General features: G+C 41.6%; 1 protein-coding gene and 1 pseudogene across 2 annotated transcripts in view; both read right to left on the reverse strand.

The window, feature by feature from the left end:
- FBXO36 (F-box protein 36) overlaps positions 1-20,125 on the reverse strand; it is a 95,606-nt gene that overhangs the window by 23,001 nt on the left and 52,480 nt on the right. For both annotated transcript variants that reach the window (XM_029225645.1, XM_029225644.1), the window contains exon 2: positions 14,664-14,772. In XM_029225645.1, coding sequence (XP_029081478.1) covers positions 14,664-14,772 — 109 coding nt within the window. The remainder of the gene's footprint in view (positions 1-14,663; positions 14,773-20,125) is intronic.
- On the reverse strand, positions 1,404-2,787 carry LOC114897032 (annotated as a pseudogene).

The raw sequence follows: 20,125 nt of genomic DNA on the forward strand, positions 1-20,125 counted from the left end.
AAAAAAAAAAAAAAAAAAAAAAAAAAAAGCATCAGGGTTAGAAGGCAAGGAAGAACTGCCATTACTGCAACTGCAGATGGTCTAAATATCAACATACAAAAGTCACGAAATTTTACTGAAAAATGATGCTGATCAACCTAAATGGGAAAAGAATTTGAAAAAGAATAAATACAAGTATATGTATACCTGAATCATTTTACTGTACACCTGAAACTAACATAACATTGTTAATCAACTATACTCCAATATAAAATAAAAAGTTTAAAAAAAATTAAATAATAAAGCAGTGTAATGTTGGTGTAAGACAATCAACCAATAGAACTAAATATTCCTGGAAATGAAGATGTACCTTGGAACCTGCAATATGTAAGGATGGGATTACAAAACAGTGTAGGGTAACTAAACTATCCTATAAATGGTGCTGGGAATATTGACAGACCATACAGGAAAAAAAATTATAACATTTCATCTCATCATAACCAAAAACAAACTTGAGATAAGTTAAAGACCAAATATGACAAACAAGTCATAAAATATTTAGAATTAAAAACATAGGAGTACATCCTTATGAAATCAGGGTAGGCAAAGATTTCTTAAACAAAACACAAAAGTACAAGCCATATATTAAAAGAGCGACAAATTTGAACGCCATTAAAATGATAAACTTCTATATGGGTAAAAACTCATAAACAAGGTAAAAAGATAAACCCCAAACTTGGTGAAAAATTTGTAGCACATATAACCAAACCAAAGAATTGGTACTCAAGATAAGAAAAAGTTTCTACAAACAACACAAAGAAGGTAAACAACCAAATACAAGAAACAGGCAAAGAAGATGAATTAGCAATTCTCAGAAGAAAATTGGTCAATAAATATAAGAAAGGGTATTCAACCTCATTACTAATCAGGGAATTTACACACCCAGTTTGGCAAAGAATAACATGTATCTTTGATTACAGTAAATGTTGCTGAGAATGTGGGAAAATAGCAACTCCCTCATAAAATGCCAATGGGAATATAAATTGATTTAACTCATTTGGAGAGCAGACTGTCAATACCTAGTAAACTTGAAGAGGCACATATCCTACAACTCAACAAACACCGCTACATGCCTAACTTAGAGAAATGCTCACACATTGCACAAGGATAAGTGAAGATTTATTATTGCAAAAAAGTGGAAACCACCTAACTACCCTCAGTAGGGGAGATGACTGAACTATGGTTTGTAATATAAAATACCATAAGCCATTGAAATGAATGAGCTAGATATACATATATCAACATGGATAAATCTCAAAAACAGTGTTCAATAATAAAACAAACTTGAAAAACAATACAGTATACCATTTATGTAAAATTTAAAATATATAAAAGTAAAATATATTATTATTATTTTTCGGGGGGTGGGAACATCTGTGTTTATTTGAGGCACAGAAGCAGCAGGAGGGCTCCAGTGTGGCGGTGGAGGGAGGGGGCCCGAGAGCAGCTGGATTTCAGGGTGGGAGCGATTTCTGGGTCAGCAGCCTAGACCTAGAAACAGTGGAAGGCCTGTCTTCCAAAAGGCTACCCTTGAAGTGAGTGCAATGTGGTGTGCAGAGATGCCAGGGGAAAGGGGTTCTGTGCTGGCGCTCGGGGCTCTAGGGGCTGTGGATGCCGGGATCCTGACGCTTACTCCCATCCCTGCCCCCCGACACAGGCCGAGACCTGGCCACACACTCACCCATGCCCAGCAGGGCACACGGACCACACGCCTGTCCACACAGCACATCTTCTGCACCTGCGGGCGGACAGGGCCTGGACAGGGGCAGGCCTGGGACCAGGTGGCCCTCGCAGCATGTCCCTAGGACGCGGTTCTGACTCCGGGACCCTTGGGCTCCGTTCCCAGGTTCCCCCTGGAAGGCTGACCGGGAAGCAAGGGTAGCTGGCAGGTGTGTGGGTGCAGGGGGCACCTACAGGGCCTAGAGGGTGGGATCAGCAGGGTGAGGAATCAGAGGAGGAGGCTTCGAGATCCTCCTGGGTCTGGGAGGGGCTGGACTTTCCTTCCTGAGCTTTGGGAGTCTGGGCCAGGCACAGGGTGCCAGCGGTCAGAGGCCAAATCGCAGCAGAGCCGACAGCAGGCTGAGCAGCACGGTGGGTGGCACTGGCCCGCAGTCCACCGTCAGCGCACTGATGTTGCGCAGCAAGCTCTGGCAGCAGTGGGTGCCCACGGACGCCACGCAGAGGTTGACGCTGGGATGGGGCAGATCCGGGAGCAGCCCTTGCTCAGGGTGTAGCCAAAGTCCACCACGTTTCCGATGCCAGCGGATGCAGAGGTAGTCACACAGTAGCTGTCCGTATCGGAGCGGTCGGTGGGCTGCAGGCAGTACCAGTTGCTGTTCTTATTCACGCAAGAGAAACACACCAGGGAGTGGGCTCGCTCCACACCCAGGAGGGCAGCCAGCAGGACCGGCAGGAAGACCTTCATTCAGGAGGGGAATGGCGTCCCGCCTGGGGTCTCACGAAGCCTGGGGTCTCACGAAGCCGAAGAAGTCAGCCCTGCTCGCTGGCGGATACAGGTCCCCGGCCCGGCCGCGCAGTCAAGCCTGCCCCCGAGCCCAAGTGCAGCCCGCACTCCCCAGTATATATTATTTATGTATTTGTGACTCTGTAAAATAAAACGTGCTTGGCAATGATACCAATTTCAGAACAGTTAGTACAAGGGGATAGAGGAAAAACAGGTGAGGGGCAGAAATTTGAGTATATATTGTATGTAATTTTTAAAAGCTTTTAAAAGACATTAAGTAAATATGGTGCTCAGTTCAACAGCATGTATATTAAAACTGGGATAATAAAAAGAAGATTCTTATGGCCCTGAGAAAGGATGACAAAAATTAAAACAATTCAAAAAAATTAAAACCATTCAGAGTAGATTTTCTGATCACATGCAATTAAGCTAGACATCAAGAAAAAAATATAACTAAAAAATTCACAGCTACTTGGAACTCAAGTAAAATGTTTCTAAATAATCTATGAATCAAAGAAGAAATCAAAAGGGAACTTAGAAAATATTTTAAACTGAATGAGAATAAAGACACAACTTATCAAAACTTATCTAATATAGCTACAGTAGCACTTATGGGAAATTTAGGGCAAAAAATGGCTAAAAACAATAAGCTTTCATCTCAAGCAGCTAGGAAAAGAACAACGAATCAGACCTAAGAAAAGCAGGAAGAAGGAAATAATATAGGTATGAACACAGACCAATAATAAAAACAGAGAAAATCAACAGAGCTAAAATTTAGTTCTTTCAAAAACTAAATAAAAAATAAATAAACCTCTAACAAGATTGATCAAGAAAAAAAAGAGAGAAAGAACAAATTACCATTATCAACACCAACATATTTGATAATTTGAATAAAATGAAGTAAACATGACAAATTTTAAAATCTTATGTTAGTGGTTTTGGGTATTTATAATATTATCTTCTGTTCTTTTATGTGGGTTTAAGATACTTCTGAATTTAAAAACTTTTAAAGGTAAAGGTATAGAACATAATGTATAAGATTCTTCTTCTTGTGTTAACATATTTTGTATATATGCATAGACCATTTCTCAAAGGATATATATGAAACTGTTAATGATGGTTGTCATGGGAAGTGGGAACATGGGATCAGAAGGAAACTTGTTTTTATCCTATACCTATACTTTTTTTTTTTCATTTCTAATTTTATTGATTTGAGTCCTCTCCCTCTTTTTCTTGATGAGTCTGGCTAATGGTTTATCAATTGTGTTTATCTTCTCAAAGACCAGCTTTTAGTTTTATTGATCTTTGTTATTGTTTTCTTTGTTTCTATTTCATTTATTTCTGATCTGATCTTTATGATTTCCTTCCTTCTACTAACTTTGGGCTTCGTTTGTTCTTCTTTCTCTAGATCCTTTAGGTGTAAGGCTAGATTGTTTATTTGAGATTTTTCTTGTTTCTTGAGGTAGGCTTATATTGCTATAAACTTCCCTCTTAGAACTGCTTTTGCTGCATCCCATAGGTTTTGGATCATGTTTTCGTTGTCATTTGTCTCTAGGCATTTTTTGATTTCCTCTTTGATTTCTTCAGTGATCTCTTGGTTATTTAGTAACGTATTGTTTAGCCTCCACGTGTTTGTGTTTTTTACATTTTTTTCCCGTAATTGATTTCTAACCTCATAGCGTTGTGGTTAGAAAAGATGCTTGATATGATTTCAATTTTCTTAAATTTACGGAGGCTTGATTTGTGAGCCAAGATGTGATCTATCCTGGAGAATGTTCCGTATGCACTTGAGAAGAAAGTGTAATCTGCTGTTTTGGGATGGAATGTCCTATAAATATCAATTAAATCTATCTGGTCTATTGTGTCATCTATTGTGTTTTGTGTTTCCTTATTAATTTTCTGTTTGGATGATCTGTCCATTGGTGTAAGTGAGGTGTTAAAGTCCCCCACTATTATTGTGTTACTGTCAATTCCCTCTTTTATAGCTGTTAGCAGTTGCCTTATGTATTGAGGTGCTCCTATGTTGGGTGCATATATATTTATAATTGTTATATCTTCTTCTTGGATTGATCCCTTGATCATTATGTAGTGTCCTTCCTTGTCCCTTGTAACAGTCTTTATTTTAAAGTCTATTTTATCTGATATGAGGATTGCTACTCCGGCCTCCTTTTGATTTCCATTTGCATGGAATATCTTTTTCCATCCCCTCACTTTCAGTCTGTATGTGTCCCTAGATCTGAAGTGGGTCTCCTGTAGACAGCATATAGATGGGTCTTGTTTTTGTGTCCATCCAGGGAGCCTGTGTCTTTTGGTTGGAGCATTTAATCCATTCACGTTTAAGGTAATTATCGATATGTATGTTCCTATTGCCATTTTCTTAATTATTATGGATTTGTTTTTGTAGGTCCTTTTCTTCTCTTGTGTTTCCCACTTAGAGAAGTTCCTTTAGCATTTGTTGTAGAGCTGGTTTGGTGGTGCTGAATTCTGTTAGCTTTTGCTTGTCTGTAAACCTTTTGATTTCTCCATTGAATCTGAATGAGATCCTTGCCGGGTAGAATAATCTTGGTTGTAGGTTCTTCCCTTTCATCACTCTAAATATATCATGCCACTCCCTTCTGGCTTGTAGAGTTTCTGCTGAGAAATCAGCTGTTAACCTTATGAGAGTTCCCGTGTATGTTATTTGTTGTTTTTCCCTTTTTGCTTTCAATAATTTTTCTTTGCCTTTAATTTTTGTCAGTTTGATTACTATGTGTCTTGGCTTGTTTCTGCTTGGGTTTATCCTGCCTGGGACTCTCTGCATTTCCTGGACTTGGGTGGCTATTTCCTTTCCCATGTCAGGGAAGTTTTTTACTATAATCTCTTCAAATATTTTCTCGGGTCCTTTCTCTCTCTCTTCTCCTTCTGGGACCCCTCTAATGCAAATGTTGTTGCGTTTAATGTTATCCCAGAAGTCTCTTAGGCTGTCTTCATTTCTTTTCATTCTTTTTTCTTTATTCTGTTCTATGGCAGTGAATTCCACCATTCTGTCTTCCAGGTCACTTATCCGTTCTTCTGCCTGAGTTATTCTGCTATTGATTCCTTCTAGTGTATTTTTCATTTCAGTTATTGTATTGTTCATCTCTGTTTGCTTTTTAATTCTTCTAGGTGACTGTTTTTTAATTCTTCTAGGTCTTTATTAAACATTTCTTGCATCTTCTCGATCTTTGCCTCCATTCTTTTTCTGAGGTCCTGGATCATCTTCACTATCATTTTTCTGAATTGCTTTTCTGGAAGGTTTCCTATCTCCACTTCGTTTAGTTGTTTTTCTGGGGTTTTATCTTGTTCCTTCATCTGGTACATAGCCCTCTGCCTTTTCATCTTGTCTTTCTGTGAATGTGGTTTTTGTTTCACAGGCTGCAGGATTTTAGTTCTTCTTGCTTCTGCTGTCTGCCCTCTGGTGGTCTATACCTATCCTTTTTAAACTGATTCATCTTTTATTTTACTACATGCATTTATTTGTGGGTTTTTTTTTCATATCTCAAAAGTTAATAAAAAATGATAAAATATAAGAGCCTTACTTAGATCTGTCTTCCCTGCTCTGTAGCCCAGAGCAGGCTCCCATGCTTCTGCCCCCCTCCCACCTAACCCTTTACCCATAGAACCCGACCCCAGGTCTCTAGAAATTCTAGAGATTCAGGCTGAAGACAAGGAGCAGATGGTTAGGAAGAGTAAAGAGAAGAAGAAGAATAGACTAAGAGATGGTAGCTAAGCATGAGAAAATGAAATCCCAGGTCAAAGGTTGAGATATGGGCCTCAAGAAAAGACCTAGAGAAAATGGATTATGGATCCATGGCATGCGCCCAGCCAAATTTGGGAGGAAGGTAAGGACCATTCTTTCCCACTTTCTGATTCCTGGCATACCAATGTTCTTAGGATCTATAACTCAGGCCAATATTTCAGGATATTAGTATTTATTAATAATATCAATTTTCCATTATAGTTCCCATTTCAAACATTGTCCCATTCTCCCAATAAATCATCTAAACATCCATGGAAATTTCAATTCTTTGACATCTAAACCGTATCTCCCACATTTCCTTTCATATGCAATAGCAGAAATAAAAAAAAACTTTGTCATTTGGTTCAGGAAATATGGTTGTTGAGGTCATCTGGTTTTATCACAGAGATTTTTGTGGATTGGCCTATATACCTAACCACCACTTATAACTCATTGAAGATCTAAGCAACCAACTTAAAAATGGACAACAACTCATAAAATGGATACAAGTTGGAAAACAACTTATTTTTAGGTTGGATTCAACCTCAGTCCATGAGTGAGCACTTTCAATTGAGTTTATACAGGCACATTTTTGCCGTAAATTAAATTTTAAAAAATATTTCCTATAGCTAATTTTCTGGTTGTTCCAATCTATTTAGCTTAGGGGGGGAAATATCTATAGATGTTTTCTCAGATTTTTAAAGGTCTCAGAGAAAAAAATTCAGACTTCATAGACAAATGGGCAAAGAGTATAACCAGGCAAGTTACAAAAAGAATATAAATGGCAATTAAACATGATGGGATTTTTACTAGTTTTCAGGAAAATGCTAATTAAACATGATACTATTTTCACCATCAGACTGGAACAGATTAAAAAGAGTAACAATATCTAATTAATGATGGCAAAGGTGTAAGAAAACTCCTATATCCTGTTGGATGGTTATATTAATATTCAGTACTTTAATATTTAATACACACTTTTTGGGAGAGCAATTTGTGAGTATAGCAAAGTGACTGGCATCTTATTTAAGTTGTCAGTCAGAATTGATATATGGTGACATCAAAATATTAATGAAGTCTCATTTTATGAACAAACATGGAAATAATGTAAATCACTCAACTTAAAATTCTTTCAAAAATAGCATAATTATAAAGTTGGCATAATTACAGAGGTCAAATGAGTTGTAGATGGCATCTGTGCTACATCCTTGACAGTGCTACTCAAGCTGGTTAACAGAAATACCATCTTTGTCAAGTTAACCTTGACTTACACAAGGTTTTCAAGAATTCACCTCTCAAATAATATACTCCGTACCTATCAAAATTTATAATGTAAATATCTTTGGACCTAGCAATCCTACAACTAAGAATCTATGCTATTGACATTCTCACATAATTGTGCAAAGATAAACACGTCCCAGAATGTACGTAAAGGCTTTTGAAAATGCCCATTAGGGACCTCCCTGGTGGCCCAGCGGTTAAGAATCCTCCTGCCAATGCAGGGGACGTGGGTTCAAGCCCTGGTCCGGGAAGATCCCACATGCCATGGAGCAACTAAGCCCGTGAGCCACAACTACTGAGCCTGCACTCTAGAGCCCGTGAGCCACAACTACTGAGCCCACGTGCTGCAACTACTGAAGTCTGGGGGCCTAGAGCCCATGCTCCACAACAAGAGAAGCCATCACAATGAGAAGACTGCGCACCGCAATGAAGAGTAGCCCCCGCTCACTGCAGCTAGAGAAAGCCTGTGCAGCAACAAAGACCAAACACAGCCCAAAAAATTAAAAAAATTTTAAAACTTGTAATAGCTAGAATTTACTGAGTTCTTATCATATGCTAGGCAAATTCTAAGCACTTCATTCAATTAATCTTCATAAGGACCCTATGAAGTAGATGCTATTATTATTTCCATTATCGACCGTTGAGGAAACTGAGATCCAAACTAATTAAATAATTTGCCCAGGGACTTCCCTGGTGGTCCAGTGGTAAAGAATCCGCCTTCCAATGCAGGGGACTTGGGTTCAATCCCTGGTCAGGGAACTAAGATCCCACATGCGTGGGGCAACTAAACCCATGCACCACAACTACTGAGCTTGTGCACCTCAATGAGAGAGCCGCGTATTGCAAACTACAGAGCCCATGCACCCTGGAGCCTGCGCACCACAACTAGAGAGAGAAAAATACCCGCATGCCACAACTACAGAGAAGCCCGCACACCGCAGCGAAGAGCCCTCACTGCAATGAAAGATTCCACATGCCGCAATGGAGACCCGGCGTGCCGCAACTAAGACCCGGCACAGCCAAGAAAATAAAGAAATAAATAAATAATTTGCCCTATGTTACATACCTAGTGGATTTGGAGCCAGAGTTTGAAGAGAGGTAGTCTGTATTAAGCAACACCCTTAATTGCCATGCTAAGAGTTCTCTACACTTTGTAGTGTAGGGATGACTTTTAAAATAATAAATATATGATTTTTGTCTTTTAAAAATACAAATCTGGGGGCTTCCCTGGTGGCGCAGTGGTTGAGAGTCCGCCTGCCAATGCAGGGGACGCAGGTTCGTGCCCCGGTCCGGGAAGATTCCACATGCCGTGGAGCGGCTGGGCCCGTGAGCCATGGCCGCTGAGCCTGAGCCGCAAAAAAAAAAAAAAAAAAAAAAAATACAAATCTGGGACTTCCCTGGTGGTCCAGTGGTTAAGACTCCGCGCTTCCAATGCAGGGGGCGCAGGTTTGATCCCTGGTTGGGGAACCAAGATCCCACATGCCGTGCTGTGTAGCCAAAAAACAAACAAACAAACAAAAAACAAATCTAGAAAAATGATCAGCAATGTTTTTGATTTTATAATTTCGGTTGTTGTGACATATATCATCGTGGTAGGCAGAATAATGCTGCCAGTCTTCCCCACCCCTTCAGATGTCCTACATCCTAACCTCCAGAACCTGTGACCTTACATGGCAAAAGGGACTTTGCAGATGTGATTAAAGATCTTGAGATAGCGAGATAACCCTGGATGAACTGGGTGGGCCCAACATAATCATAAGGGTTCTTAGAAGGAGAAAAGGGAGGTAGAAGGGTCAGAGTCAGAGAAAGAGATGTGAACCCAGAAGCAGTGTCAGGATGTGAAAGACTGGACCGCCCATTGCTGGCTTTGAAGATGATGGCAGAGACCATGAGCCAAGGAACAGGCAGCCTTTAGAACCTGGAAAAGGCAAGGAAATGGACCCTCTCCTAGAGCCCCCAGAGGGAACACAGTCCTACCAACACTTCGATCTTAGCCCAGTGACACTTAGGCACTCCAAAAATGTAAGATAATACATTTTTATCATTTAAGCCACTAAATTCGTGGTAATTTGTTACACCAGCAATAGGAAACCAATATAATCATTAATTATTAACTTAATAAAGATACACTCTGCTTACAGATTATAGGACTTTTGCTACCTGGAAAGTACAAATTTTGTTATCGGCTGAATTTTGCCCTCCTCACCTCCCCCAGATTCATATATGTAAGTCCTAAACCCCAGTACTTTTGCCTGTGACTCTACTGGGAGATGGGCCTTTAAAGAGGTAATTAGGAAGAGTATTTGAAAGACTAATGGAAACACTAAAAAAATAAAATAAAATAAAAAAAATAAAGAGATAATTAGGTTAAATTAGGTCATATAGGTGGGCTCTAATCCAATCTGACAAGTACTCTTTTTTTTTTTTTTTTTTTTTGCGGTATGCGGACCTCTCACTGTTGTGGCCTCTCCCGTTGCGGAGCACAGGCTCCGGACGCGCAGGCTCAGCGGCCATGGCTCACGGGCCCAGCCGCTCCGCGGCATGCGGGATCCTCCCGGACCGGGGCAGGAACCCATGTCCCCTGCATCGGTAGGCGGACTTTCAACCACTGTGCCACCAGGGAAGCCCTGACTAGTACTCTTTAAAATATATATATTTATTTATTTGGCTGTGCCTGGTCTTAGTTTTGGCATGCAAACTCTCAGTTGTGGCATGTGGGATCTAGTTCCCTGACCAGGGATGGAACCCGGGGCCCCTGCATTGGGAGTGTAGAGTCTTAGCTGCTGGACCACCAGGGAAGTCCCATGACTAGTATTCTTATGAGAAGAGGAAATTTGGACACACAGAGAGACCCCAGGGAGGGGCATGCACACAGAGGAACACAGTTCAGATTCTGATTTTGTTGAAGGATTAGATCGAACATGTAAGAGAAAGAAAGGAACCAAGGATAACTCTAGGATTTGGGGCCTTACTTTTTGGCAGAGGAAGGATCAGGAGTTATTTTTGGACACGTTACCTTTGAGAGCCTGTTAGATACATTAGTGCAGATATCAAGGGGGCAGCTAGATAAATATCTGAGTGTGGAGTTCCGGGGAGAGGTGCAGGCTGGAGATACCAATTTGGGACTCATCCCCTTATGGGCAGCATTTAAAGCCAGATACTGGATCCGATTCCCCAGGGCGTAAGTACAGACTGACAAAAGAAGAGGCACTAGAGCTGAACCCTGGGCCCCAACATTTAGATCTGGAGAGATGAGAAGGACCCAGCAAGGAGACCAAGAACACGCCAGTGAGGCGAGAGGAGGACCAAGACCGAGGTGCTCCCGGAAGCCAGGGAAGAAAACGTCACCCCTGAACTAGTGTTGCTGAGAGGCCAAGGAAGCAAGAGAACACGGTTCTCGTCCTCTGTCAGGACTGACACCAAGGCTGACCCGGATTTCTAGAAACGTGCTGCTGGTGTTTAGGATGTTAGCAAGAGAAGACTTTGGATGAAAAAACTTTGGGGGGATCTTGGGAATATGATAAGTAGGGGGTGGGGCAAAATAAATCCAAACATCCTAAACTTAATAACAACAAACAACGATTAAGAGGTGATTCTCTACTGTGCGCCTTTCTAAATACCTTTCATGTGTCAGGTCATTGAAAGCTCAAAGCGACCACATCGAGTAAGCATTTGACCCTCAGATATGAGGAGGAAATGGGCTCACGGAGGGGGTTACAGAACCCGGCAGAGGCAGCAGAGATTCTAACCTGGCCGCTGACCCCTGAGCCCCGCTCTGTGCCACAGCGCACCCCTCTTCTGGGCTTTCTGAGGGATTCCCTAAGAACTGAGGGGGAAGAGAAGGAAGAACAACAGTGTTGGTTGGAGTTTTTCCCTCTGCCAAGACTCCAGTGCTGTAGGAAGGCTACAAAGTGAGACGCAGATGCCTTTGAACTTGCCAGGCCAATTTAATTTGGTATCTCTGTGCTGTTCCTGGCGCGAGACTGCAGCTCTCAAAACTGCAAATTTAAAAGCCTGTTTGGGTGTATTCCTCCACTGAATTCCACAACTCTCCTCTCTCCATGCGGGTGGGGAGCCAGCAGGAAGCCAGGTCTCTGTCAGACTCATAAATTCCCGCTTTCTTGTTTATTCTTCCGGGATCAGGAAACCCACAAGTGGTCATCCTGAAGCTGATGTTGCCCCACCCTCACCGTCAGTGTTTTATTAGGGGGCAAGGGTGTCAGAGACGCAAGAGACAGGTGTTGGCCCTTAAGCCTCTACTCAAGAGACGATCACCTCCCATCTCTCTGGCCCAAACCCACATCTCCAGGTTTTTGTTGAAGTCAATCAGAAAAATCCCATGGTCTGTCAACAAATATTCAGCACTCCCTAGACATATAGCTCTGGATTAGGTACTGTTGTGCTTAGAAAATAAAACGGAACCTAACTTGAAAACGAAATGTGTTTTACAGAAGTTTACTTAATAGCTATCTGGGCAGAAACCTGTCTATCCCACAATTAAATAAGTAAGGCCTGCCTAGACTGATTTTTATTCAATGAAAAGTGGGCAGTCTTTCTTCAACATGGTTCTTTTCAAGCCAATAATGAATTTTATAAATACTTTCTATAAAGGAGTTAACAAAATAAGATGTGTATAGTATCAAAACCTGAGTGCAATCAATCCAGATGTTTAACTATTTAAGGAAGCAAAACCAAACCAAACCTACTCTCTCTCTTAAAAACCAACTATTACATGCTATAGTGTTAAATAAGAGAAAGTCTTTAACAACACTGATTATCAGAGATCCACCCAGAGCGTGCCTTTTAAAAGTAAGATTTTGGACTTCCCTGGAGGTGCAGTGGTTGAGAATCCGCCTGCCAATGTAGGGGACACGGGTTTGAGCCCTGGTGCAGGAAGATCCCACATGCCGTGGAGCAACTAAGCCCATGCGCCACAACTACTGAGCCTGCACTCTAGAGTCTGTGAGCCACAACTACTCAGCCCACGTGCCACAACTACTGAAGCCCACGTGCCTAGAGCCTGTGCTCTGCAACAAGAGAAGCCAGCACAATGAGAAGCCCACGTGCCACAACAAAGAGTAGCCCCCGCTCGCCACAACTAGAGAAAGCCTGCGCACAGCAATGAAGACCCAACGCAGCCAAAAATAAATAAATAAATACATTTATTTATTTTAAAAATAAATAAATAAAAAATAAAAGTAAGATTTTGGGAGGACTTCCCTGGTGGTCCAGTGGTTAAGAATCCACCTTCCAATGCAGGGGACATGGGTTTGATCCCTGGTCAGGGAACTAAGATCTCACATGCTGCGGGGCAACTAAGCCCACATGCTGCAACTACTGAGCCCACGTACCACAACTAGAGAGAAGCCTGCACACTGCAGCGAAAGATGCCATGTGCCGCAACTAAGACCCAACGCAGCCAAAAGTAAATAAATAAATATTTTTTAAAAACAAACAAAAAATAAATAAATAAAATAAAATGAAATTAAAATAAGATTTTTTTTTTTTTTTCTATTCTCAATGCTTAGGCCTGGCAATGTCAGTAGCTAGCTGTGGGACCTGGGAAAGTCACATCCATTCTGAATCTCATTCGAGAAAAAGGAATAATACTATTTATTACACAAGAATATTATAATAACAAAATGAGAACACGTATATGAAAGTGCTTGATATTAATTTTTTTTTTTTTTTTTTTGCGGTACGCGGGCCTCTCACCGTTGTGGCCTCTCCCGTTGTGGAGCACAGGCTCCGGACGCGCAGGCTCAGCGGCCATGGCTCACGGGCCCAGCCGCTGCACCACATGCGGGATCCTCCCGGACCGGGGCACAAACCCGTGTCCCCTGCATTGGCAGGCGGACTCCCAACCACTACGCCAGCAGGGAAGCCCTGATATTAATAGTAATAACATTGTTAATTACTCATAATAAAATAAGGATCTCTAAAGTGCCTTCTAGCTTTAAAAGCTTATTATTAAGGAATAATTATTGAAGAGTTCAAAGAGAGTCCTTTCAGAGACACATGCTGAAATAGTTTAGGATGAAGTGATGCAGCAACTGAGATTCACTTCAAAATCCAGTGAGAACAGTAGGTTTGTGTACATTTTTGGCCACATTTTGAGTATTATTGAACTGGGTTATGGGTACATGGGAGTTTTTTTAAAAAACATTCTGTCTACACTTTATGTTTGAAATCTTCACATTGAGAAAGAAAAAAACAAAGGGGAAATTGAAGGGCAATTTCTATTATTAAGTCCAAATGCTACTTGATTAAGACTGCTTCTCATGAAAACCTTGATATTAAAAGAAATGGTAGAGATTTTAAATGAATGCCAAAATGCATATGAATTCAAACAATTGATAATTTGAATTTTTTAAAATTAATTAATTAATTTATTTGGCTGCGTTGGGTCGTCGTTGCTACGTGCCCGGGCTTTCTCTAGTTGTGGCGAGTGCGGACTATTCTTTGTTGTGGTGTGTGGGCTTCTCCCTGTGGTGGCTTCTCTTGTTGCGGAGCACAGGCTTCAGTAGTTGTGGCACGCCGGCTCAGTAGTTGTGGTTCGCGGGCTCTAGAGCACAGGCTCAGTAGTTGCGGTGCACGGGCTTAGTTGCTCCACGGCATGTGGGATCTTCCCAGACCAGGGCTCAAACCCATGTCCCAGGCTTTGGCAGGTGGATTCTTAACCACTGCGCCACCAGAGGAGTCTCATAATTTGATTATGTTTTTAAATAATCTTTTTTTTAACATCTTTATTGGAGTGTAATTGCTTTATAGCCATCATTGAATAATCTTTTAACTTATTTTTAACTAAAGGAAACCCGTTTTAATTAAATATTGGGTTAAAAATTTATATTTACTACATGATTTAAGATTATTAATGAAATCTACACGTTAACCTGGAAACTTAAATGCTTAAAGATTTTTCCCAAAAGAAATTTCAGGATATGTTAATGATTTTCTGCCTTTTAAGATCCCAATGTTCTATCATATCTGTTATATCCAATTAAGTACATAATTACATATCATTTCAAATGATGAGATACTGGATACTTCACTGACAAAATCTGTCACTAACTAAAGAGAACTTAAGAGCAGCAAGTATACATAATATGTTCCCTTCCTTACCCTGAAGATGTGAGTTCTCTAGGAAGTCTTCATGAGTTTCTTTTGTTTCTCCAGGTTTTGTTGATCTATACTCACTCCTCAGAGAGATCTTCCACCATCTAAAGGTTACCTGTAATTGAACAGATAGAAAGCGAGATGAACTAAAACTGATTTCAATACCAACAGCTGCGTTTAGGTCTGGGGTTTTAAAAAAAATCACCATCATGGAAGGCACATAAGGCTGTGTGTCCAACAGCAGGTATAACTTCACAAACTGGCATCACATCAAATTAGAAGTGAGGTCTGTGCACAGTGAACATTTTCCTTAGAAATTAGGGGCACAAAACCAAAGTGCTGGAAGGAATCTTAAAAATCTCTCAAGTCAATTGGTGTGAAATCACCCAGAGCCAAATGGCTAGCTGCTCCTGAGAACAAAGATTCTTTACCTTTGGGAGCCATTTCCAAAGTAATTGCTTAGTTCTCCTCCTCCCTTCCCGGTCTACAGAGCAGACACGAGGAGTGGATACTTTTCTCGTGGAGAGAGACAGGTATTTGGATAGAGCCAGGAAAAGCACCATCATTCCTTGATTGATGCATCAGAGTGTCATTACCCAAGACACTTCTTGGTAATGGATCTGCTGACAGTGCATTTCACTTTTATGAGCATTTTGGTTTATCAGAAGCAAACCTCATTTCCATGGTTATGGACTGCACTTAGTTTCTATGTTGATTTCATAGCAGTGTCAACCAACCTCTTCCTGCTGTAGGGCTCCCAGGGAAAAGATGGGTAAGGAGACAGACAGTGCTGAGAAACTGGTTGGCTTCCTAGTTCTGGTTTCTTTCCTCGCTGGCATTACCATGTAAGGTTAAAATTTGTTCAGCTCGGGCTTCCCTGGTGGAGCAGTGGTTGAGAGTCCGCCTGCCGATGCAGGGGACGCGGGTTCCTGCCCCGGTCCGGGAAGATCCCACATGCCGTGGAGCGGCTGGGCCCGTGAGCCATGGCCGCTGAGCCTGTGCGTCTGGAGCCTGTGCTCCGCAACGGGAGAGGCCACAGCAGTGAGAGGCCCGCGTACCGCAAAAACAAACAAACAAACAAACAAAAAAAATTAGTTCAGCTCTACCCAACGCAAAATTGTTAAGTAGGTGAAACTTGCTAAGAGGGCTCCCTTTATTTAGTTTCCTCTCCCCCATCCCCAGCCACCCAACACTCCCCGTGGTCCTCACAGGTCCTGGGTGCACCTCCTTGGGCTACTGCCTTGGGAGCCTCCTTGGGAGCAGAGGGAAAATATATACATACGTAGGTTGCAAAACTCCATAATCTCAGAATATTGTGGTCACTGATTCCTTTCAGAAAATCCCTTAGCCTGCCACTTCTGTTTTTTTCTCAGCATAAGGCTGACCAAAATCATCCTCTTTAGTATCTTTCTGCCCCATCTCCAGAGAGTTAAGGGTATATCAGTCTACTAGGGCTGCCATAAAAAAATATCACAGACTGGGTGGCTTGAACAACAGAAATTTATTCCCTCACAGTTCTGGAGGCTGCAAGTCCAAGATCAATGTGTTGGCAAGTTTGGTGTCTCCTGAGGACTCTCTCCTTGGTTGCAGATGTCACCTTCTCACTGTGTCCTTATGTGATCTTTCCTCTGGGTATGTGCATCCCTGGTGTCTCTTCCTCTTCTTATAAGGACACTGGTCATATCGGATTAGGGCCCCACACTGATGACCTCATTTAACCTTAATTAGTTCTTGAAAGGCCCTATGTACAAATACAGTTACATTAAGGGTTAGGGTTTCAACATAAGACTTTAAAGGGGGAACACAATTCGATCTATAACCAAAGGGTATCAGGTATTACAGGAGAAAGAGCATGAATTTTGGAGCAAAGACAGACTTGGCTCATCTATTTAACCTCTCTGCACTTCAATTTTCCTTTTCATCTCCTTCTATTAAGTATTATTAAAACTAATATTAAGGGCTTCCCTGGTGGTGCAATGCTTAAGAATCCACCTGCCAGTGCAGGGGACACACGTTCGAGCCCTGGTCTGGGAAGATCCCACATGCCGTGGAGCAACTAAGCCCATGAGCCACAACTACTCAGCCTGTGCTCTAGAGCCTGCGAGCCACAACTACTGAGCCTGCATGCCACAGCTACTGAAGCCCGCTCATCTAGACCCCATGGTCTGCAACAACAGAAGTCACTGCAGTGAGAAGCCCACACACTGCAACGAAGAGTAGCCCGTGCTCACCTCAACTAGAGAAAGCCTGCTTACAGCAACAAAGACCCAATGCAACCAAAAATTAATTAATTAATTAATTAACATTAAATATTATAAATAATATTCCCTTGCTATTGGATGAAGATGCCAGGTCATCTGAATCTAATGCAACATTCTTTATACACATAATCTAGAACTTTTAGAACTAGTTGGGAAGTCAGAAATAATTAAGTCCATTTCCTGTGACTCATGTGAGGAAAATATTTCAAACAGGTTAAGTCAGAAGTGATAGGTGTCCCTCCCTACAACCACACTAGCAGATGTTATGTTACAATTAAATTCTGACATAAGAAAGACAGACACCACAGGAGTCCAAAACATGTTTCTAGAAGCTCAGTGGGGTGCCCCCTCCCATCCACTCTGGCACCCTACAGGAACCTTCTCAGGAAAGTTTCTCTCTGGGACAAGAGCACCTAAATTATAGTAAGCTCATCAGCTACCCCTCTAGCTGGATCAAGCAACTGAATCGTGGGTTAAGTGGAAGATGTTAGAACGCATGGAGTTCTAGACAGGGCGTAACCCAGAAACATTTGGTTACAGAGCTTACTTCTTGCATTGTTCAAAAAAAAGGCAGACAGACACTTGTACAATCTTACTTGTCAGCTTCATATCTTACACATCATCCATTTCACCAATTAAGAATTATTTCTGACATTTCTTCTGCTAATTAATTAGCTCTCTGGTACCGATTGAGAAGGCAATATTCAAAGTGCTTGCTGTCATGGCCTCTAGAGGGAGACTCCTCAGGACACAGACTCAAGTTACCTTGCACACACAGACAAGCATACTACTGGCTCCTCTGAGGTATTTGAGGTAAATGCCTAAGGATGTAACACTTGCCTAAGGAAATGCGGCTGGTTAAAACCAGAACCCAAGCCTCCTCACTGTTAACTCTTCAACACAGGGTTTGTTCTGAGTCACGAAGCTTTCTTTACGTACAACCTGCATACTATAACTCATCAGACCACCTCTACAGAGCAGCACACAGAAATATGCGCCTCAGAACCACAACTGAGCCTAGTCAAGACTCTATTATGTTCTACATACTGTACTTATTAAAACAGAAAAAGATATGAGACAGATATTTTCTAACACTTACTGTCTCTCAAATTTTAAAGATTTTTTTTTTTAAGTGACAAAACCCAGTATTGGTGAGGACAAAAAAAAAAAAAAAAGGGAAGCCCAGCCCCTTAATACTCATTGAGAAGAGTGTAAATTGGCTTGGCAATATCTACCAAAAACCTTAAAGTCATCCATTCCCTTTGACCCAGATATTCTACTCCTAAGGAATTTATCAGAGACATGTACAACATTTTTTATATAAGAATGTTTGTCATAGGTTAATTAAAATCATGAAAAATCAGTGCTGACCTAAGGGTCCAATAGTTGGGACTAGTTAAATAATCATGGCCCATTTAGATGATGGAATACTCTGTGGCCAATAAAACTATTTGTGAAGAAATGATTAATAACATAGATCAATGTTAATGATCATTTGTTAAAAGGCTCAGAAGTGTATACACCCCTGCTCCAAATATTTAAAGGAAAATATTTCTATGTGCAGGGGGAAGGAGCATATTAGCTTGGCAATAAATAAATGCAATTATTTCACATCACAGATACAGTTTGAAGGAAGCTAAAGTGTAGCCCCCAAATATTTGTGAGTTGGCTACTAACTCTCATGGTATTAGCTTAAGTCATAGTGCATAGAAGTTTATTGTTATATATTTATCTCTATTTTGAAAACCTTAAAATCTGTAAATACTGTTTTGAACATCTTATCAGCTGCGAATGTTTTGTTAATGAACAATCCTGGCTGCAAGAAAAGCCACAGAGGAGCTTCCCAGGGGTTTTGCGACGGTTTAGATCTGGCTGGAACATGGGTTTCATCAGGCTCGAATCACCTATGAGCAGTGCGAGACGGACTGTCTTTTCATGGATGAAGAAGTCGACGGCAGACAGTGAAATAACTTTTCCCAGCTCCTCTCCCAGGCAGAGGCTGACCTAGAAAGAGTCTAGGTCTCTTTCATTGCCTCATACCCTCTCCAGGAAGGGCAGGCGGCCAGTCTCATTATACAACACACACCATCATTTGGTATCTCAATAGAAATCATGTGACCTGTGAGAATTCCTTAAAATTTTAATTTTGCATATTTTCTCTGATATTTCCAGTGAATCATTCTAATAAATTTGAAAATTTATTATTTTTTGACAGCTTGTTGCACTTTAACGTGTAATACTCGAGGTACAAGAAAACTGCATCTAAGGGGCTTCCCTGGTGGCGCAGTGCTTGGGAGTCCGCCTGCCGATGCAGGGGACAAGGGTTCGTGCCCCGGTCCGGGAAGATCCCACATGCCGTGGAGCGGCTGGGCCCGTGAGCCATGGCCGCTGAGCCTGCACGTCCGGAGCCTGTGCTCCGCAACGGGAGAGGCCACAACAGTGAGAGGCTCTGTACCACACACACAAAAAAAAGAAAATTGCATCTGACATTGTTATAAATAAAAGAAATCAGATCAGTCATCAAGGGCTCCAGAGTGAACAGCAGCTTCATAACCTCCATGCTTATCATCTTTGTCTTCTGGGTGTAATTTAATAAGATCAATTCGAAGAATGGTAATTGCAGGTTCAGTTGCAAATTTCAAACTCTTAACTTTGTCTATGGTTGGTTCCTACACCCCTGCTTGTTTGTTGTCTCAGGGTTTACCATTGACCAAGTCAAGACCGATCCAATTTTGCAGCCCGATCTGTGGAGTCTTGGGCAGCATTAACGGCCAGGGCATTAGGAATAACAAGAACAGATCTTGCAAACTCGGCAAAGCAAGCTGTTCCCGGGAGCCCATGCTGGTTGCATAGTCTTCAAGGTATACGGAGAGGGCTGCTTCTACAATGTGCTTCTACCCGGACCCACAGATTTTGACTCCAAAACTCTCACCACACAAACAGCATCAGGTAACGAGTGCTCCATCTTGCCACACATGAAATCATTTGCCCCAAGTAAGATGAATGACGCAGAGGTACGAGCCTTAGTGTTTTTAATCAAGATCAGTTCATCATCACAAATTCTCTCCTGTACCAACATTGAAGCTTCAAAAGTTTCTTCACCTTCCAAATGAAAACTGAGCTACTTTTAAAAGAGAGGTCTAAGATTCCTCATTGATCCCGATGTCTCTTCTGCACGAATTATTATGGCAAGACGACGAGGTATTT

This window comes from Monodon monoceros, unplaced genomic scaffold (assembly GCF_005190385.1).
Source record: "Monodon monoceros isolate NGI ecotype Baffin Bay Population unplaced genomic scaffold, NGI_Narwhal_1 Super_Scaffold_16, whole genome shotgun sequence".
Lineage (NCBI taxonomy): Eukaryota > Metazoa > Chordata > Mammalia > Artiodactyla > Monodontidae > Monodon > Monodon monoceros.